At 48.1% G+C, this 22135-nt stretch overlaps 1 protein-coding gene across 2 annotated transcripts in view; it reads left to right on the top strand.

Annotated features, from left to right (window-relative positions):
* Positions 1 to 22135, top strand: part of HLF (HLF transcription factor, PAR bZIP family member) — a 52417-nt gene that overhangs the window by 23508 nt on the left and 6774 nt on the right. For both annotated transcript variants that reach the window (XM_059381059.1, XM_059381061.1), the window contains exon 3: positions 21336 to 21556. In XM_059381059.1, coding sequence (XP_059237042.1) covers positions 21336 to 21556 — 221 coding nt within the window. The remainder of the gene's footprint in view (positions 1 to 21335; positions 21557 to 22135) is intronic.

The following is a 22135-nucleotide window of genomic DNA, read 5'->3' on the forward strand; positions in this document are numbered from 1 at the left end:
GATCTGGAGGATCATTTGGCAGCGGGGACCAGTTTCTTCTCTGAACCCAGGGCTTCCAACAGACAGGGTGGGCAGGAAAGACACGAGACTAGCTCACCCTTCTTCCGCACTTAGTCTGGGCACTAGGCTGCGTGCTTTAGGTGTATGATGTCATTAAAACTCAACGCCACCTCTGGGTACTACTATTATTAGCCCTGGGTAGGCACCACCGGCGTCCTTTCATGGGTGAGAAAACGGGCCCAGGGAACAGGAGACAAAGCTGAACGGCACATGCCCAGAGGACCTAGGGTGGGAACGTGAGCACATGTGGTCAGATGCTGGAACTCACCACTGCTTCTCCGCAGAGGGCACTTAGCCTGTGGAAGGCAGAAGTCTTGGAGCGTCTGAACACCTGTGTCAGGGGTACAACACAGTGACACATGCGCCCCGGGCAGCTAGAGGTGGAAGGGGCCGCCGCAGTCAGACCCCACTGCGTGTCCCTGGCCTACTCAGTTCTCGGTCAGTTGCCAGGGAAGTCTGATGTTCAAGGACACAGAGCGGCCGATTTTCAAAATACAGGCTTTACTGATACATCAAGAAGGATTTAACTGAAAAATGAATTCTGCTCTTTTGTGTGACTCTGAAATCCACCCTGCCTTCCAATATAGTTTTAAGTGTGAAACACCATGAAATGATAAACAGGCAGACCCAGGAAGACATACAGATACTCTAGTGGGGGTAGTAGGAACATTTAATGCCTCTGAAATCAGCCCACCGTATGGTTTTTGTGAGTCAAGACAGGATTCAGCCTCCCGCGGCCCACCCTCTGCCTACCTGCCCCAGTGCAACAGGGAAACCAGGGGATTTTCCGCCTTCCCCACCCAAAGACATCCTGGGGGAAACACCCATGGGTACATGGAGATGCTGGGCATCAGCTCTGCATGGCCATCAGCTGGGTGAACGCAAGCAGTTGGAGGCACTCGCTCTGCATCCGCCTCTGTGTGCTTCTCAGAAACATGCTTGGTGAGAGCTGCTTGCAGAACAAGGGGCTGAGATCTCCTGGAGGGCTGCGTAAGTGAAGCAGCAGAGAGCATGCAACCAGCACTTGGTAAATATTGGTTCCCTTCCCCTTCCTGTGTGTGAGGCGAGTTGTATGAGTGAAGCATCAGCAGTTCGGAATGCAAAAAATAGATCTCCATGTGAGGATATGGCCTCTTTTCCCCGAGTGCGGACCAGATGTCAGGCTGCCTGCTGAGGACTCCAGGAATGTGGTCGCTTCCTTCTTTGGGGCTTTGTTGCTTCTCCCCATATGGAGAAGCCTCCCTTTCAGTGCACTTCTTGGATCAGAAAAAAACAAGAATGAAAAAGAAGATGGTATAAAAGTCTTAGGAATGAACTTTCTGTATCCCCCACCCCTTAAAAGGGATTTGTACTGTTACTTAGATCTTAACGTCTGATACCTGGTCATCCCATCATGATTCCTGTTACTTACTAACATAATAAAAATTAATGGAGAATCACAAGCAAATGAACATTTGTTTTGGAGTGCATTTACCCACTTCCTCACCAGATATTTTACTGAGAACAGACTGCTTACCAGGCACTGAACTAGGAGTTGAGGATTCAGAGATGAAAAAGATACTGGCCCTTGAACTTGAGAAGCTCTTGAGGCAAGAGTGGTCAGCCCTGAATGAGGTGTATAGGGAATATCAGAGAGAATCCTTGACTGTGTCTTGAAGAATGAGCAAAAATTATGTTAATAGGAAGAATGCATTTAAGTGACTCATTGAGTTTTTCTTGACTGATGTTAAGAATTAGTCTCTATTAAATATGCAGAGAAAAAAGTGTACTGGAAACAATTCAGATCATAGTGTTATGTGATAACACTGAACTGGAATAAAAAAAAAAAAAAAAGGAGGGGAAAACAAGAGACTAAAAAGAATGTATACGGTGGTTAATCCACAAAGGGGCAAACTCCCTCCAACCTAGAGAAAGGAAACTTTGCTGTATGGTAAGGGGCCTGGTGCTCCGTGCTTCCAGCCACGTGTCTTACGCGTGGTGTGTTTAAAGAAGGTGTTGGGAGGTTAGAGGCGGCATAATTGATGTGATTTGACAGTTGCTGTGGCAACACACCCACTTGCAGAAAATCAGTGTTAGTGGGAGGGCAGGAAAACTCGTGGCACTTGCCCTAGGCTGCCCTGTGCCCCATACTTTCTGGGCCAAAGGTGTGGATAGATTTAGAAGGACAAATGCCCCACATAGCTGATTACCGCCAGCCTTTGTGGCTTCGACTCTGGAATAAGATAAGGAGATGAGTAAACCAGAGCAAACACAACAGGGAGACAGTGCTGAGGAGGAGGGGGTGGTCTGAGCAAGCATTGCCAATTCCTTTTAGGAAAACATCTTCCCAGTGTTGTATTTGAATATATTGAACGGCCCGTGGATTTCTATGAAAAAAAAAAAAAAAAAAAAAAAAAGTATGACATAAATGTGTGTAAACCTCTGTTTATGGAAACAGCAGGAAAGAATGCTTTGGACGTACATAAAATAATCCTTAGAGTAGTAAAAAGACTGGGGTTAATGAAAAATTGGTTTTGACAAGTTTTGACTGAAGAGCTGGATGATTGCCTCCGGGGCTCCATCTTCTGGCCAGTCGGAAGTATGACATGGTGTGAACACTCGTGCTTGCGTGGGCGGTGGGTTTTTCTTAACCAGTTTGAGTGTCTGAGCTCCTTATATCCACAGGGGCTATTTCCCCTGGATCATTGCTTCTCAACCTTGGCCCCATCTGAGAGTTGCCAGTGGAGGCCTTTGAAACAACAAAATACTGAATTACAAAAGTAATATGTGATCGCAAAATTAAGTCAGAACTGTACAAGTGTACAGCTTGAGCTCTTCTATCTCATTCCCAGATTTAAGCGTCAACAGTTTCTTGGACACTCTTCCATTTTCTTTGTGTTTATAAGCATGTTTGTGTATGGGAACATATTTATGTACACATACTGTACATAGAATAGTATGCACACTGGGGCACCTGGGTGCTCAGTCAGTTAAGGGTCTGACTCTTGATTTTGGCTCAGGTCGTGATCGTAGGGTTGTGAGAGAGATCTCTGCTTTCAGCTCCGCACTGGGCGTGGAACCTAAGATTCTCTGCTGCTCCCTCTCCCTCTGTCATTGCCACCCCTACCAGCTCACACACATGTGCGCCAACAACAACGAGAAGAAAAGATTAGTGTGTATACTACACATAGTATGTGTATACTATCCATAATGTTATGCAACTTCCCCTTTTTACTTAATACCTTTTGGATATCATTCCACAAGAGCATATATAGACACACTAGCCGCATGGAATCCCACTGTCAGGATCTATGCCGTAATTTATAAAGCAAGTACCTTTAGCTTGTTTTCATCCTTGGGTGCCCTTTTTTTGGGTTTTTTGTTTTTGTTTTTACATTTGGGTGTCATATCTAAAGTTTAGATTCCTAGACGTGGAATTGCTTGATCAAAGTGTATAGGAGGACCCCAAGGAATTGTTCTAGTTCATACTCCCAGCAAAAGTGTCTGAGAAGACTATTTCCTCTCTCATTAAAACAAAACGAATGAAACACAACAATCCTACAGAGCCCAGGTCCCGTTTTCAGAGCTTCTTACTGTAATAGGAGGGATGCTGAGCTTCTGTATTTTTTAAAAGTTCCTTAGGTGAATCTGGTCCCTAGCTGGGGGTGGGAACTATGGCCTTAGCTAAAAGGGGTAAAATTAAGATTTTAATCTTGTGCTCCTAAATGATGATGCCTTGGTCATGCCCTTTTAGATCCATACAGTGAGACTCGCCTTAATGTGGTTGGTCAGTTGGAGAAATGGAACCATCCATTTTCTGTGAAGTTCCTGTTGAACCAGAGATCTTTATTTAGATATAAATGTTAAATGAATCTGTATTAAAGTAGTATAGGATTCAAGCTACAAGACTCAAGAGAGTGAACACCTAGGTACAGTTTGAAACTTTTCTCACTATTCTTTTCATTATGTAGCCATAACCCCTTTCTTCTTTTTATAGGCCTTTAAGAAAGAATCATTTCATTCCTTTTGGTGTGGCCTCAGATTCCATCAGAAGTAGGTAGAGTTTGTGGGTATTAAAAGTCAATACCTCCTTCCTCTGATTTCAGTATGAAAAGTCCCTAGGCTGGTACATGGCTTGGCAGCTCTGGGAATTAAATTGTCTCCTTTCTCTTGCCTAGTTAGCTTCAATAGATTGAAGAGGGGGAGCGTGGGGGCAGGGGGAGAGAGAGAGAGAGAGAGAATAGACATTTCTTCTCCAGGAAACTGGTTTTAAGAATTACCCATCCTGGGGTGCCTGGGTGGCGTATCGGGGTAAGCCTCTGCCTTCGGCTCAGGTCATGATCTCAGGGTCCTGGGATCAAGCCCTGTATCAGGCTCTCTGCTCAGCAGGGGGCCTGCTTCCCTTCCTCTCTCTCTGCCTGCCTCTCTGCCTACTTGTGATCTCCCTCTGTCAAATAAATACATTTTTTTTAAAACCTTAAAAAAAAAAAAAAAATTATCCATCCTAAGGAATTATTCTAGTTAATGACCTTCTTTCATAGCCTGTTTTAGAAAAAGGAAACAAAAAACTCACCAACCTTCAGTTTTTTATCCTCCTCCTTGAGGCCATACCTTGGCATCCTCTTCTCTGTGTCTACTGAATGGCTGCCAGAGACGATGTCCCTTGCTGTGTGGCTTTAGGAAGCCACATGACACCTTCAGTCCTCACACCCCCACCCACCTGAGGACCATTTGACTTCCTCTAACAGCGGGTTCCAACTCCTGCCTCTCCCACCTGTCATTTGCCCAACATATCCTTAGAGTTGGTGTCCTTGTCAACCAACTCACCCTGGTGATTAAGACCTGCCTTCTGTGAAGGGAGTTTTGTGTTAGGAAATCTGAGCTGATTGGCATGGGGGCGGGGGGCAGTTGTCCACACATTGGAACAGCCAAGGATTTCAGAGGTACTGGAATGTTCTTGGTCCACTTAGACTGTGGTGGGACTTCCCTTTGCAGGCCTGGTCCCAGTGGGCACTGGCTTGAGGAACTAAAGGAAAAAGTGTTTGATAATAGCTTGGTGTCTAGTGTCTGTTTACCCAAGAGGCACACAGATCTCACCCCATGAGATATATAAAGGCAGATTTTTGTCCCATGCTGATTTCTCCATAGACCACATTAGGCAGGAGCCAGATGGGTTTAGCTTGGCTACAAACCCTTTGTGCAAGGTGGAAAATTTTCAATTTTTCTGAAACCACACATTTCTAAGAAACTGTCTGGTCTAGGATATTATGGTAGTGTATGTTAAGGAACTGTAGGACTCTAGGCTGACTCACTGCAGGCATATAAATATGGGCGAAAACTGACCTGTGTCTCCCCCCCGCCCCAACATGGTGGTAGGAACTAGATTTAATAAACCCCTCCACTTTTCTTGTGAATCAGTGGCTGTCTGGCTTTTTGTCCCCCCTAGGTGGGACTTGAATTTATTTAAGAAAATGGGAGTGTATGCCTTTTTCCAAGCCTTGGCTTGCATTTGAATGTAAAAACCAGGAGACTGCTGTAAACTACATATTTTACTCCGTAGCTCTGCCCTTCCCTCTCCCTAAACGACTGAGACCGAGCTGTCACCTCTTTATAACGGAATTCCTTCCATGACACCTCATCACAAAGGTGTATGCCAGTCGGACAATGACAAGATTTGTGCAGTGAACACTTACATGAAGCTGAAGTGCCCCCTGCCCACTGCCCCCCTGCCCCCCGGAGAGGGCAGCAGTTTCAAGGGCCGGCACTATTAGGGGATTGCTCACCTCAGCCCAAATGAGACACTCAGGGTACAACGTCCATTTTGTTTAGATAAGAGCTGACTCCATAGAATTCAGTTGAGTCCCCCAAGAATCCACATCCCTGACTTAGCATAAACCCCCCTCGGCAGTTCCTATTGCCTAGCAACTCTTATCTAGCAACCTTTCAGAATTATCATTAACTAATGAGGAGAAGAGAGAATGTCCTTGTTCCGTGTTACATACCCAGCCTGTGGTACAGACATCTCTGATCGTGGGCTAGAGAGGGAACCTCTCCAGGCATTTTCACCCACCACCCTCCCTACCTCCACTGCATACCCTCCCAACATACGCTTGCCAGACCGAGGATACGAAAGTAGTTCTGGGAACTTAAGGTGGTAGGTGCAACGGACACACAGCAAAGGGAAATACCTCTGTTAGGCACGGTTGCTCAGCACCCGAACGCCCTTGAAAGCACCCCTGACATAATCCCCCCGCGGAGACTGGAAAGTAGATGCCTGACCTCCCTAGATGTGCGCCAGAGCCCTAGGATCCCTGCCTCCTGCAAAGGGATGGGACGTGTTCCCTGAAGGCATTTCTCAGACGCCAGCCTTTGGCCCCGGATTTGCTGTGGACGCATCTGGGTGCGTGTGTGAGGGCCCAGGAGCTAGCCCTAATTCGGATGGAGGCCCTTGCAACTATTTGACCTTGAGTAAATCACTTGATCTGCCTTGTTGTATTGCTTCTCATTTGTTTAATGGAGGTAATAATGGAGCTCCTTGATGAGGAGGCACAGTGACTGCCCATCAGGGATTCACAATATAATTAGGAGAACCATCTTTTTGGTCAGTCCCATTTCATTCACCAACTTGTCCAAGAAACTAGTTTACCTCCTCTCTCTCTGTCTCTGAAGTACCATCCGTGGAGTCCTTTTCTCCCTGGCCCTACGCGGCCCTAAAGTGTCAGTGTTCCCCTAGGATCTTTTCTCTGCTCTTCTTCATGCTCAGTGCCCTCTCCTGGGGGTATTTCAAGATCATTAAATCTATGTGTCTTTAGGGTTGCTCTCCCAAAGCCTAGACTCGCGGACAAAGCTGAGATCCATGTGCTCCAGCTTCTTCCTCGGGAATGCACAGGCACCCCAGACTGGCTGGGCCCACACCCAGACACTGTGTTTTCCTTCAGATGTGCTCACTCCACTGTATTTCCTATTTCCAGTGACTTTTAACCACCTCCTTTCCAGTTGTCCAGGCCAGAAACTTACAAGTTTATCTTGCTCTTTCCTTCTCTTTTCCCCATATGCGAGTTGGGGAACCCACCTCATCGGTAACTCTTAAACCTCCTCGGTTCTCCGCCATTTCGGGGGTGAGGGGGACCCTCATTTCTAGTCTCTCCTGCGATCCCTCATCCCCTCAGGGCCGCAGCAATATTTCATCCATCGCTCCCATTCCCTTGAGGATCAGATCTGAGTACCTGAAGCCAGGCTTTGGTCTCCACTCTTCCTACCCCTCTCTCTGCCCTCTGAGCTCCCGCCACACCAGCCATTCAGTTCCCTGACTGGCCCATGAATTTCCTCACATCTTCATGCCTGCGCATATTCTGTTCCCTCTACCTTGGCCACCCCGGTGCCTTGACTCCGGCGGCCAATTTTGGGAGTCTGCCAAGATGCCAGCTCCATCGGAGTAGCCATTCCTGACGTCCCTGCCATCTCTGCAGGGATCTGGGTTAATGATCAACCTTTGAACTCCGACCTTTGGTCCTTTGGTTCCCTGGTCAAGGCTCTGGCAGAGCGCTTAGCACGCGTATTGTAATCATCTGCTTGTCACTGTTTCCGCCTCCAGTGTGCTCCCAGGGGTTGGGTTTTATTCATAAATTCTCAGAGCCTTGTCCACAGTGGCTCCATAGCTGCTCCGTGAATGTTTGTTACACAAATCAATGTTTTCTGGTTTTCTTTTAAAGATTGACTGACTGACTTTAGAGAAAGAAGGCATGGTGGGGGGGGGGGGGGGGGGGGGGGGGGGGGGGGGCGGGGGGAGAGGGAGGGAGAACCTCAAGCAGCCTCCTGCTGAGTCCAGAGCCCAACACCGAGTGGGATCCCAGGACCCTGGGATCGTGACCTGAGCTGAAATCAATAGTCAGATGCTGCGCCACCCGGGCGTCCCCACAAATGAATGTTTTAATCAGCAAGCCTTTGTTAATCACCTTTTATGCAAGGCGTCAGCAAGGCTTTTCCCTGAAAAGATTTCCAGTCTAATTTGAGAATAGGTCATTGCTTAGAAGTTGTAGAGTGACTGGATCTGGTAAAAATTCTAGGCTGGCATGTGCTTCGTGTAATATGATCTAGACACTGAGAGGGAAATTAAAATTTGCCACCAACACTGGGGCAGTCAGCGGGAGGAGGGCTTGAATCCAGCCTCGGTGGGTGACGGGACAGGTAGAGGATGTGAAGCAAGGATGTCGGGGAAGCCAGGCAGAGCAGCTCGGCTCCAGCGGAGACTACAAGGCGTGAGGGCTTGTGTGCCTGAGTCAGGAGGTCCTTGACTGTCTGTGGTTAAACTGGGAAGCAGTGGCGAGCCATTGGCTACCTTTGATCCTGGAGATGTTCTAGGAAGAGTAACCTGATGGCCATGTCAGCCGACAGGATCGCAGGCATTAGAGAGACTGGCTAGGAAGGTGCTCCAGTTGCCTGGGTCCTCTGTAGAATGGCCTGCACCTGGCCTCCAGCGGGGATCTAAACCACAAGGAAAGATCTCCCATGAGCCGCAGGAATAATTTATTGCCAGAACTGGAACGAGCCTTTGTTATCATTCCAGCCTCCCATCCTGTTATTTAATGGGGGGTGGGGGGGGGGGGGGTCAAAGGGAAGCCCAGGGAATCTCCCTATGGTTTCTGTAAGGGATGGACTCTTGGGATCCGGATCCATGGCTCACGTCTCCCTCCCGGATGAGAGGTGTGGGGTTGATATTTGAAGCCTGATGGGATGGAGACATGGACAGTTGGCAGGCATGCGAGGCTGCTGCTCCCTGGGAGCTCGGAGGATGGGTTTGGTCTAAACACCCTGGCCGGGAGGTGACAGCAAGATCGGAGGGATCGGATCTGAGGTGACACCCAGATCGGGCCAGCACTCTGTGAACTTCGGAGGGAGACAACCACACCGAGCCCTGGCCCCGAGCCAAGGCAAGGAGGCTCTGGAAAAGCATGTTTACTTTTGGGTGCTCAGCTTGGAGTCGTGCACAGGAAAGAATTTTTGTGAATCTCCTTGAGAAGCTGCAGAGCCACAGACACACCTGAATCCTATTCATGTTCATCCGGAAGCTCGGGCTTTAAAACAATCCTGTTTTTCTTCCTATGTTTGTTTGGTTTGGGTTGGGGGTTGGGGGGAGGAGGAAGGGTGTTGTTCCGGGAGAGTGTGGGCCGTTTGTTTGCCGCGGGTGCCTGGGTTCGCAGGGAGCCGTTGGCAAGCCTCACCCCTTATCTGGTCTCCTGTTTCACTCCCTCCCCTAAGTCCAAACAAAAAAATTTAACATCGCCCCAAGGAGAATGGACAGTTTAATAACTCGCCATGGCAGCACTTTGAGAACTGCCGGTTTCAAATGACTAGGCCTGCACATTTTCACCAACTCAGAAAATTAAAGAGACTCCGGGGACCTGGGGGGTGCTGATTCTAGTGGTGCACGCTGTCATTAAAAATGGAAAGAGCCTCTGGAAATAGACTCCAGGTTGGGAAAGCTTGTTTCTCTGCTTGATCAGAAAGTAACCCCATCCCACGGGGACCGAGGGAAACCGCTCAGTGGCTCTCTTTCTCCATTGGAAACGACGTCCATTGGTCCTACCTACTTCCCAGGGCTGCCAGGAGGGTGGAGTGAGGCCGCAGTGACGCAGCGTGCCGCCGGCCCGGGGCCAGGCGCAGCTGTGAGTGCGGGCGGGAGCTGCTGCTTGTCTGCGGAGCGGGGTGGGTCTGGAGGGCACCCCTACGGTGCCCCCCACGGCAGGGGTCTGATGCCACACGTCAGTGTCCACTTGGTCCTCTCCACGTGTCTCCTGTCGCTTGTCTTCTGGGGTGTGGAGGGGCAGGGAGGCTTGAGATGGCCATCCTTGGCCACTCGCCGCCGGCCCTGTGGCAGCTTTGGGAGGGATTGGGCCTCCCGACCTTCAGTAGGGAGAGCTGGCGTACAAAACTACTTGAAGACTTGGAGCTAGCCCACGGGTGGCTGGGATTTCACCTTCTAGCTCTTGGGTCTTCACCCCGCCCTGCATTCCCTGCACGGGCAAGGGGGCCCCATCTTTTCCCGCCGTAGCGCCACCGCTTTGGGGTGCGGTGGGGGTGGGGTATGAGTGTGTGGGAGGAGGACAGGGCCTCTCTTGTTCCCTGTTCACGACCCTCCATAACCACCCTAGGATCCAGGGTTGCCCGATCAGAGATACACCTCATTTGGGCCCCAGTCTTCAGCCCTGAGTTCATTTCCGGCCCATATTTTACTTTCCTGCACCCGGCGTGCTGTGGCGGCAATGGGGAGAGGCTCTTGGCCCCCAAGGGGGGGAGATGGAAGGTGGGGGGCCTCAGGGGCCACGGCAGGAAGGCTGGTGGGCCCAAGCGTGTCATGACCTCTAGCTGGAGCATCAGTTCTGCCCCCTGTTGGCCTGACTTGCAGCAGGCTGTGGTTGGAGCTCCTCTGGCTTCACCTTTCCGAGGGTTCAAGCAGGCAGGATTCTTGCTGACGCCGTTGGCAAGAAGCGCGATGATAAACAGCTCAGCGTGAGAGGCCTGGTTAATCCGGTCCTAGCTCCTGCCAAGTTCGGAGCTGCCCAGTCAGGTCAGGGCCATTTCGGGTCCCGATGCACAATCCCAGGGCAAAGTGCTTGTCCTGGACATGGGGTCACTGGGTGGGGACACGGACGCTGGGGCCGCAGCTATGGGAGAACAGGTGCGGGGGAGCGTGCGGGAGGGACACGTGGACTCCAGGCCCGGCCCCACTGCCCACCTCATCCAGCCCCACTTGGCAGAGGAGGGAACAAGACTCTGCCAGCTGCAGGGACAGCCTCAGGCCACATGGCCGTGCAGGGGCAAAGCCATGTTGCGTCCAAGTCTGTCTAAGCTTTTGATGAACCACGCTGTCTCACAGGATGGGGCAAAGCGGAGGGATGAAGGCCAGAGCTGAATCTCAGAAGAGAGTTCCGGCTGGCTGGCTGTCTTTGCCTGGGGAGTTCCAGCTGTCTCTCTTTGCCCAAACCCAGACCGAGCCCCCATTGGCATAGTGCTCATTGAACGGCATAGAGGTAGAACACGCCTCCCCCACGAAGTGACCTTTGAAGCCAGCGTCCTAGCCACACAACAGTATGTTACACACCCTTTCTTCCAGGGATCCTCGTCCTTCTCTTTGGGAGGCATGGTCTTTGGCTATCCCAAAGCTCGTTAAAGAAGCTAGTGAGCAAGACATCACGTGGACAGGAGCCCTGAGCCTGTGGCCGGCAGTGGCGCTGTCAGAGGCAGAGGTGCCCTCAGCACAGGCTGGCCATTCAGGGGGACGGAGGTGGTGGAGGGGAGAGGAGGGAACTTGGAGGAGAAGAGGGAACAGAGGGAGAGGAAATGGGTGGTTGGCTGCCCATAACTTCCTGGGGGCCCTTGTCCATGGGCTCTTCCCACCTCTTTGGGAGTCCATCTGCTGCTTGCCCATGCTGGGCTAGAGAGAAGGGAACCTGCGGAGGTCTCCCCACCCTTGTCTGCTCCTCGGAGGAAAGCAGAGTAGAAAGAGCATGGGCTGTGGATTGAGCAGACTTGAGTCTGAGCTCCACCCGACACTGCCCTCCCCAGATTTCTAGCTGCATGACTTGATGCAGGTGACCAAAGGTCTCCTCATCCATAAAATGCAGGACACGATCCACCCCCGCCCCCGCAGGAGGCAGGCTGATGGTTCAGTGGAATGTTAGGCTCCTAGCCCCGGTCCCGACACAGGACTCTCACTCCGGAAATGAGAGTCTCTTGCTTTCCACTGACACAGGGCTAGGTTCTCTGGCCTCAACTTCTGGGGCATTCTTGGGGTGCCGGAGGTGGCTCAGTAGGTTGAGTATCCAACACCTGATCTCGGCTCAGGTCATGATCTCAGGGTGGTGAGATTGAGCCCGGCATCAGGCTCTGTGCTCAGTGTGGAGTCCGCTTGAGATTTTCTCTTCCTCTGTCCTCTTTAAAATAAACAAATCTTTAAAAAAAAAAAAAAAAACCAACAACAACAACTTGGGTTTCAGAGTCAGAAAAATGGGGAGGGGAGTCCCCCTCTACTAGTTGGGCAACCTTTGGCAAATTATTTAGCATATCTGAGCTTGCCTTAAATTGTTTCCACTTCTTTATTTCCACATCTGGGAAAGGAGAATACTGATGATTCCACCTTCACACAGCCATGGTGAGGATTCAATGAGGCGGCCCGTCAGAGGGGCCTGCTGGGGAGTAAGGGCCCCACCCAGTCAGCCAGTGGGTGGGGCGTGCCCGCCTGCTAGCCCAGGGGACGGCACATGGGCACTGATGATCCCACGTAAGGGACCAGGTTGGCTTTCAGCATCAAGCCTAACCCAGACTTCTGCTGATGCTCGTCCTGTGTGAAGGGAGGCACGGGCGAAGAGCTCCTTGGATGAAAACCATCTTTGTTGTGAGCCTTTTGGTGCACCTGTTCAGCGGTCATGGGCAGCACCTGCTGGGAGCCCTGTCTGACTCTGACACACACAGAGGGAGATTCCTTTGTGCCTCACGTCCGTGTGTCTGCCGTGTAAGGCTCAGGACACTTGAATAGTGTCAACATCATGTCCGATTCCCAGCAGCTGGGATCCAGAAGGACATTCCCCATTTTAGTCTTCCCCTGACTCTTCCCTTTCCTCTCCCCCACCTTTCTCTCTGCTTTCTCTTCCTTTCTGTGCCCGTCTGTCCTTCCACGTTTCCTCCCTCCCTGCCTGCCCCTTTCTCCCACTTCTTTCATTCATCCTGTATTCCCGCTTTAGTTCCTTGATTCCTCCCTCTTCTTCTCTCTGTTCGTCCTCTGCCCTGTTCTCCTATCTCTCTTTGGTCTGCTCTGTCTCCTCCTCTCCTTCCTCTTCTTCTTTTCTAGGGACTCGAGCGGGCTTCCCTCAGCCACATCTCGCACGGGCTCCTGGAGGGATTATGTGCAAAATGAAGCAGCGCCCATTCTTTAAAAAGTAATGCTTTGGTTTCTGACCTTGGAAATGAAAGATGCTCATTGTAGACAATTTGCAAAATGTAATAAGAGAGAACAGTCCCTGTTTCCCGACATAGTCCTTGTTAGGATCTGGGGGTATTTATTTCTGGTTACTCAGTGGTGTGTACCGAGGGCCATACAGAAGCCGGGGTGGCGGCAGCAAACGGGACAGGGTCCCTGGCCCATGGAGCTTCCGGGCTGGTGGAGGGAGGCGGTCGGCACACATCAAGCAAACACAAAAGACAATTTGGGGTGGAGATGGCTGTGGTAAAGGTGACCAGACGGGTGGTCAGGAAGGCGGAGTGCGGGGGCAAGTCACAGGCTCAAGGAGATGCCGCGAGCTGGTGTCTAAATGACGCAAAAGGACTGGGCAGACAGAGAGCAGGGGAGGAAGGGTTTAGGGGGAGAGAAGGCTGAGCACAAAAGGCCTGGGTGGGGTCCTGCTTGGGGTATGTGAGGAGCAGAAAGAAGGCCAGCATGGCTAAGCATATTGAGTGAGGGGGAGTCTTGAATGTTATCATATGTGGCGATGGAAAGCCTTTGGAGGGTTTTGGTATGGGGGAGTGCCCTGCATAGGTCTGCATTTTTAGAATACCTTCTGGTAGCTGCGTGGAGAGTGCATTGTAGAGACACGAATGGGAGGAAGAAGAGCCGTTAGGGGGCTGTGGCAGTCATGGGGGGAGACTGGGTGGGCTTGGGCAAGCGGCCATAGTCTTTCTTTTTTTTTTCTTTTTAAAGTATCTGTGATTATAGTATGTATATTGTGTAATTGTGCTTATATCTAAATCATTTATTGAGTACTTTCCAGGTACTAGGCATTGTGTGAAGCATTTTATTTATATATACATTATCTCATTCATTTTTCACACAACCCTATGAGGCTGGCATAGTAATCTTCGTTTGCAGATGAAGAAACCGAAACTCAGAAAGGGAAATACAAGAAAGGGGAGGGGGAGCACGAAAAGTTCTTGTTCCTTAAAACGGACCTTATTAGGAAATGGCGGGGGTATTTTTTTCTGATCCCTTATTCACCAGCACCTGAGTTTGTAACATCCTGGTGGCAGAATCAGAATTCCAATCCAAGTCTAACTCCCTTCACGCTTCAACCGCTAGCCTGGATGTCGAAAACCCTGCTAGACTCAGTGTTACTATATAAGCAGCTTCCTGTTGGCAGTAGCTCAGCCTTGCAGGTCACTCCTCTGTTCTCAACATTGTATCTGCCAAATAGTCACATGCACAAATGAAGGTTTCTTGTTTACTTACCTGGAAATTCTATGGGTCCGTCAGGTGGCTCTGCTGAGCAGGGCTGGGCTCATGTCTCAAGGGAGCAGACCTGGACTGGCCTGTGCCATGTGCCCACGTCCCCTTCACTCCCCGGTAGGCTGGACCAAGCCTGTGTCGGGGGTGACCAGGTGCTGGAGAGAAGCCGGAGCATGCAGTCTCTTTAGGTCCAGGCTCAGGTCGACACTGTCACGCCTCTCACACTCTGTTGGCCAGTGCAAGTCACAATGCCAGCCCAGATTCAAGGCACAGGGCAACTGACTCTGCTTGAACTGCAAAGCCACACGGAACAGAACAGGGGTGGAGGGGAGGGTGAGGCCTTTGACCTTTAGGATGGAGCTGCTTTTGCAGACTTGCTTGATGAACAAGAGAAGAGGTTCCTGCCATTGGAACAGAGACAAGCTAATCGGCCTCGGGGTCTACAAAGCCCATATCCTTCGGAGGTACTTGTGAGATTTTTATTTAATCCCTGTGCATATCGTGAACACTCTTTTGGGATTCGCTAGTGTTACTACGTTCTTCTAAGTTAATTGGCTCCCTGTAAAGGAAAGGCTTCTCAGAAGCAGGGGTGTTTTGTAGCGAAATAGGCTGTGATTCCCTGATGGTGGTTTTCTTCTGAAAGCAGTGGGTGTGAAGAGGGTAAACGGTGCGATTTCAGATCAGTTTATGGCCATCACTGTCCAGAAGGTGACGGCAAGCCAATGGACCACAAACTGGTTATGGGGAAGAGAGACCATGGGCCAAGCTCAGGGAACAGTCTTCGAATTACGAGCAAGTTCACCCATCATTGCTAACAGAGAACACTCCAGCCAAAACCAGATTACTTTCTCTTTCCTCGGCCATCCTTTATAGAGAATAATGCTTGCCAGTGATAAACACTGGAGTGTTACCTGTCCTGACATGACTGCTGGGGATCTAAGGTTGGGTTTACTTAACTGCCTGAACAAGAAGCACAACCAAAGTGTTGGAGGTGTCTCAATTAGCCTTGAGGATGAACTAGCTGCTACAGCTAGACTTATTATCACTTTGATGACACCATAAATTAAACAAACCATTGACTTGGAAAGAGATCAGGACCCAGGACACAGATTGCTGCTGTCCCCATTCACTGGTGACTTCTAGCCAATCAGCTAATTGAACACAAGGTGCTTACTTCTTGTTAAAGCACATAAGAAATCACCAATCTCCGGTTACACTATTTGGAGGTTTAGTCACAGTTAATCTGTGACAAAAGTGGAGGCCTGTTCTGGGTTTGAAGGTAATTTCTAATCTTCTTCCAGATTTAAGTTCTTTTGTTCCACCCTTTCCTCCAGAAATCCCCCCTGGCTCTTTTGGAAGTGATTTTTTTCATCAAGATATTTTTAAAAAGAAGAAAATAGTGTGCCTGCAAATTGTAGTCTAGATCATGGGGTGGATCTTTCAAAGCAAGCCTTGGAGAAACCCCGGGCTCAGACTTATCAAATACAGGAGAAAACCACACGATCATCTCAACAGATTCTAAAAAGGCATTTGAAGAAATGTAATGCACCATTTTTTATTTTAAAAAAACAAAAACAAACAACTCTCAGTATTACTAATACGTTGGAACTGTTCTTGTTTGTCAGACTGCACCTGTTAGGTCGCTAGAAAACAAACCTTCATCCTTGAACACTTCCTAGAAGTATTAAAAACTTTTTCCATTAAAGGCTGGGACAAGCAGCAATCTCTAGTCTTTACTTGTGTTACTCCTCCTTGTCTTGCAGAGCCTAGCTCATGCAGTGAGGTTCTGTAAAAGTAGGAATTACCAACATGGAAAGGCTAATTATCAAATAATTATCAATTGTCCCTAGAGGAGCAGACAAGAGTATGTTAGTTTTCTCTTAGAAAACCAAGTTGGCAATGTTAGAGCAATTAGGACTAATAAGAGAGTAAACTGGCTGTATATAAACCCAGCATTTTAAAATCAGTAGTTTCAGACACTTGGGTGGCTCAGTTGGTTAGGTGACTGCCTTCGGCTCAGGTCATGATCCCGGAGTCCTGGGATCGAGTCCCGCATCCGGCTCCCAGCTCAGTGGGGAGTCCGCTTCTCCCTCTGACCTTCTCCCCTCCTATACTCTCTCTCGTGCGTGCGTGCTCTCTCTCTCTCCCTCAAATAAATAAATAAACTCTTTTAAAAAAGAAATATAAAACCGGCAGTTTCCTCGACGCCAGCAATAACCAATTAGGAAGTATCCTGGAAATTTTACACTAGGAACAACTACTATAAAACGTTTAAGAGATATACCTAGCAATAAACGTAAATAGTTAAAGTGAAGGAAATTATAAGCCTTAACTGCTACATGTGAGTAAAAGACCAAAAAAAATAAAAATGGACAGTTATACTATGGGTATACTCAGTATTTTGAAAACCTCACTTGTCCCCAAATTGACTCATAGCTTTCATGCAGTCTTCATTCAAAAATTTCAAAAGAGGGGCACCTGGGTGACTCAGTGGGTTGAGCCTCTGCCTTCAGCTCGGGTCGTGATCTCAGGGTCCTGGGATCGAGTCCTGCATTGGGCTCTCTGCTCGGTGGGGAGCCTGCTTCCCCCTCTCTGCCTGCCTCTCTGCCTGCTTATGATCTCTCTCTCTCAAATAAATAAATTAAAATCTTTTAAAAAAATCTCAAAAGAAAAACCCAACAAAAATCTCAATAATAATTTTAAATATAACTTAATTGTTATACTCTGGGATGCACCTTGAAGAGTATAAGAATACCAAAGAAAATTTTTGAAGGATGCCTGGGTGGCTCAGTGGGTTAAGCCTCTGCCCTCAGCTCAGGTCATGATCCCAGGGTCCTGGGATCAAGCCCCGCATCGGGCTCTCTGCTCAGCAGGGAGCCTGCTTCCTCCTCTCTCTGCCTGCCTCTGCCTACTTGTGATCTCTGTCAAATAAATAAAATCTTTAAAAAATAAATAAATAATTAAACAATTAAAAAGGAAACTTTATTAAAAAGAACAAAAAGGAAGAATACCAAAGAAAACTTTCTAAAAAGAACAGTAAGATGTGCAGAACTTGCCTTGTCAAATATCAAGCCTTACTGATACCATTATATTAAGATATTTAGAAAACATTAAGTAAAATTCCTTGCTTATACACAAAACTAAATCCTAGGTGATTCACAACTCTCAAAATACAAATCCATTATAGTTGTATTAGAGAAAAGTGTAGAGTAATATACATATATAAATACATATATATACACATAGAGATGTATACATATGTCTGCATATGTAATATAATTTAGGGGTAGAAGGTAAGAAATTAGAAGCCATAAAGGAAAAGATTTCAAGCTATTACTACATTACAATGTAAGGTCTTTTCAATACTGGAAAAATCGACAAAGTTAGAAAACAAACAATAGTATGGGAGAAAATAATTTCTATAGATAAATCAGACGAAAGGATTATATCCAATCTATTAAGAGTTCTTGCAAATGAATATACAACAAAATCCACTTAAAAGGGAGCAAAAGACAGGAAGAGGTGGTACGTAGCAAAAGAAATAAATAATAAATAGTTGAGACATTCAGGGGCACCTGGGTGACTCCTTCGTTAAGTGTCTACTTTCAGCTCAGGTCATGATTCCAGGGTTCTGGGATCAAGCCCCACATCAGGCTCCCTGCTCAGCGGGGAGCCTGCTTCTCCCTCTCCCACTCCCCCTGCTTGTGTTCCCTCTCTCGCTGTGTCTCTCTCTGTCAAATAAATAAATAAAATCTTAAAAAATAAAAAATAGTTGAGCTGTTCAGTCTCACTGGTAATAAGGGAAATGCAAATTAAAATTATAGTGATATTTTTGTCTATCAGACCAACATTTTAAAAATTAATACTGTGCAGAAATGCACTCATAAATGTTGGTACAAGAAGTGTAAGTAGCTATGACAGTTTAGCAGTACAGTTATAAATATAAAATGTACATACCTTTTGGATGAGCAGCCCCACTTCTAGGACTCTCTTCTACAAAAATACTCATCTAAAAATCCATCAGTTGGGAATGAGTAGGTAAATACTACTCACCCCTTTTTTTTTTATGGTTTTTATTTATTGGGCACCTGGGTGGCTCCTGGCTTGGCAGAGAGTCTCTTTGTCCCTCTGCCCCTTACCCAACTCATGGTCACTCTCTTGCACATGGTGCACACGTGCGCTCTCTCTCTCTCTCTCTCAAATAAATATGTTTGAAATTTTCAAAAAAAATTTTTTATTTATTTTTGAGAGAGTGAGCAAGAGAGATCACAGAGGGAGAAGGAGAAGCAGACTCCCCACTGAGCGGAAAGCCCAGTGTGGGGCTCAATTCCAGGACTCTCAAATCATGACCTGAGCCAAAGGCCACCCAGGTGCCTCGGTACTATTCACCCTTTAAAAAGAACAAAGTAGTTCTATCTGTACTAACATGGGAAATTGTATATGGTGTATTGAAAAAGTAATTTAAGATATGTGGGTAGTATAATCCTACTTGGGTTCAATCATTTATGTGTTAAAACTAAGGTTCACACCAAGCAGTTAAGGGCAGTCACCTCTGGGAAGAGAGGGAAGATGGATTGGGGACAGAGGAGAGGAGAACTTCTTGACCCATTTCTGCACTTGTTGGAACTTTGCAATGAACATTTTGGTAATTTACAAAATTTATGTGATGATGCATTCTTAGGTTGAAAATTCTTCCATTAAAATTTTAAAAATCCACAAAAGTAGGACAAAGAACTAAAAAGATCCTCCTTTCCATGACCCAATGGCACCGTTGACGTTTTCGGATAAAAGGGAGAAAAGTGAGTCCAGCAGAGTCCACTCCTTAGAAAACAAGATGAACAAGATGGCACGAGGGTATCTTTGGGGAGAAAGAGGACCTGGTTGTGTTTCTCAGGTTTGCTTGGGTCTGTTGCCATTCGCTATCTGACCCTGGGGAAGCCACTGCCCTTGTCTATGGTCCAGTTAGGTTTTCTGCATTTTGCAGGTAGGTGTGACCTACTTCCGTGGAAGAAAGGGCTGGAGAGAAAGAATGCCAAGAAAGGTTCTGCCTGAATGTGCAGTGTTATTGTTAGAATGTCCACAAATGAATGTCAGAACCCAGGGTCTCAGAGGGCCCCCGTTAAATGGAGAACTCTTTGTAAATGCTGACCTCTAAAGGAGGTACCACAGCAAAGGGGGGGGTGGGCATAAAGTAGATAAAACATGAAAGGCCCTGTTGTCCAGTAGAGGAGGGGGGTGTGTGTGTGTGTGTGTGTGTGTGTGTGTGTGTGTGTGTGTGAAGCTTCACGTTTATAAAGCAATAAAGGAGAACACTGTCATACAGCATCATTACAGAATTCTGAAGGAACTTAGAGCAATTAGGTTTGGGAAATATTAATTACGAGATACTTTCAGAGTGTAGGAGAGGGTGCATATGCCTGGGCGTGTGCCTGGGTTGTGGGGGAGGTGGCGGAGCAGCGGTGCCAGGAGCGACAGAGCTTTGGGAAGCTTTGTTACTAAGTTCAAAGAGAATGTCTAAAGGGAAAATAAAATCCCCATTTGACTCAGATATGGCTCATTGTCTGAGGCAATGTCAAGAGACACAAGATCAAATCTAGCTTGACACCGTCCAATACTGAACCCAGCAGTCTCTAGAAGCCGTTGCTGCGCGGCAGCTTGGCTAATGAGAAATCTCTGTCCTCTGCCAATGCCTCGGGGGCCCAGCTCTTCCTCTTTGGCAAGCAGGATACAAAGAGAGCTCAAAGCAGAGTGAGGACCTCAAAGGTCACCCCGAACATTCATTCTGCAGGCTCCCCACCAGGCCTTTCCAGAAAACAGATGAGCGTGGTTTTACAGTTCAGCTAGAACAGGAGCCAGAGGCTTCGTGCTTCGACCTGGGGTAGGTTTTAATGAAACCTGAAGGATGTTTCACACGTTGTCCAGCCATTAGCGGGAGGTGGGGGGGCGGCGTGCCAAACACCACCAGGCTGTTGCCTCTCGTTTATTCTCTGGGTGTTAAAGGAGCAATTGTAAAATTCAGAGGCAATTAGAAATTAATACTCAGAACCGTCCACGTCAACATCGCGGGCTATTACTAAGTTCACTTTCACCAGGAGGACACATCCCGTTATTTGGGGGACGACGTTTGTGCATTTCAGCGGTTGGGCCTGCAGAACCCACACGTGGAAGTCAGGTCCTCCCCTGGTGTGTCCTTTCTAATTTGTGAAATGCTTCTTGAACCTGTCCTCTTCCCCCTGTCCCCGCTGCTGCATGCGGGAGTCATCCCAGCAGTCTGGACACCGAGCTCCCGTCTCCAGCTGTGCCTCCTTCAGGCCATTCCTCACGCTGCCTGAGCCCTCTTTCCAAACTTGAGCTCTGCTTGTCCTTTCAGAGCTCAGGATCCTTTGGTGGCCTTCAGGGCCTGGTCCAGTATCCCCACCGTGCACCCTCCTGACCGCACGTCCTGCGTTGTGCCTCTCTCCACTCCAGCACTTCATCATGCGCTCTGAGCCAGTGCTGTGGCTACCCAACACTGCGGTGGCCCCTTACAAAGATCGCCCTCCGGCCGCTTTCTGTCCCTGGATTACCTTTTTTGCCAATTACTACTTGTCTCATGTTTTAGCTATACCTGTCACCTCTAGAAAGTGTCCCAAACCTCCTTTGTCTTAGGTACTGTCCCCCACGCACTGGAAGCATATTGGGTTTACTTCTGTCCCCTGCCCCTTCACTGTACTCGTGTCCCTTCACACAGACTCCTTATGGGTCTGATTCCTTGACTCACCTGGAAAATGCCTTAAAGGTAAAAATCAGAAGCACATCGTTGGTGCTTCATGAATGTGTTATAGGAAAGAATGAATGCATGTAATTTTTTAAAATTTAGTTTGCAAACGTGCATGTGGGTCTTTGTTTTGCCTGATCTGACATGAGTCAAGTCATATCCAGCCTGCTGTGTTCTTAGTAACATGACGAAAATGAATAAAATAAGCAATGTTAGTCATCTAGTAAGTCGAAGACTCTTGCCTCTCTTCCTGGAGTTTCATGAAGTAGTTGTCTAATGGGGCTCCCGTGGTGTTTCTGAATGAAAGCTCCTGCCTTCTTCCAGGTCAGCTGTTGCCAGCAAACCGCAATACACCGAGTCCCATCGATCCTGACACCATCCAGGTCCCGGTGGGTTATGAGCCAGACCCGGCAGACCTTGCCCTCTCCAGCATCCCTGGCCAGGAAATGTTCGATCCCCGCAAACGCAAGTTCTCAGAGGAGGAACTGAAGCCACAGCCCATGATCAAGAAAGCACGCAAGGTCTTCATCCCCGACGATCTGAAGGTAAATTGGAACCGGTCATCAGCCTCGGGCACATGGAGGGTGGGATCAAGAGGCAGATAAGAAGCATGACCTCCAGGAAGATCACATAAGCCAGTGAACAAAGAACTTGTGATTTCTTATCCTATTTCTTGGCATGTGACTCTAGGCAAGTTGCTTTCTCCCTGGGTGTCTTCTGAAATATGCCTTTCATGTATTGATATAGCACAGAAATAAGGAGAAGCAATAAAGTGTTGGAAAGATTTACAACCCATGAAAAAACCAACCTGGTACTATCTGCAGGGAAGCCTGTGAAAGCCCCATAAAATCAAACCAAAATCTTTCAGGGTTGGAAAGAGAAAGGAAATTATTTGCAAAGGACGTCTGGACCACAAAGTCCTTCAAGGGTTACCTTCCCTAGGGAAATTGATAACCAATTGCTGCCTTTGCCTTATAGACCCCAGGGAGTAACAACCAGAGATAGGATCTCCCCTCCACCCTTGGATGACTTGGGTGGGGTTTTCTTAAGGAAGCTTGTAGGTTCGCTTACAAATTTATATGTAATGTTTACTCTGTGTCTTAAATAATGATCGCTTGACTATC

Source organism: Mustela nigripes, chromosome 16 (genome assembly GCF_022355385.1).
Source record: "Mustela nigripes isolate SB6536 chromosome 16, MUSNIG.SB6536, whole genome shotgun sequence".
Taxonomy (NCBI): Eukaryota; Metazoa; Chordata; class Mammalia; order Carnivora; family Mustelidae; genus Mustela; species Mustela nigripes.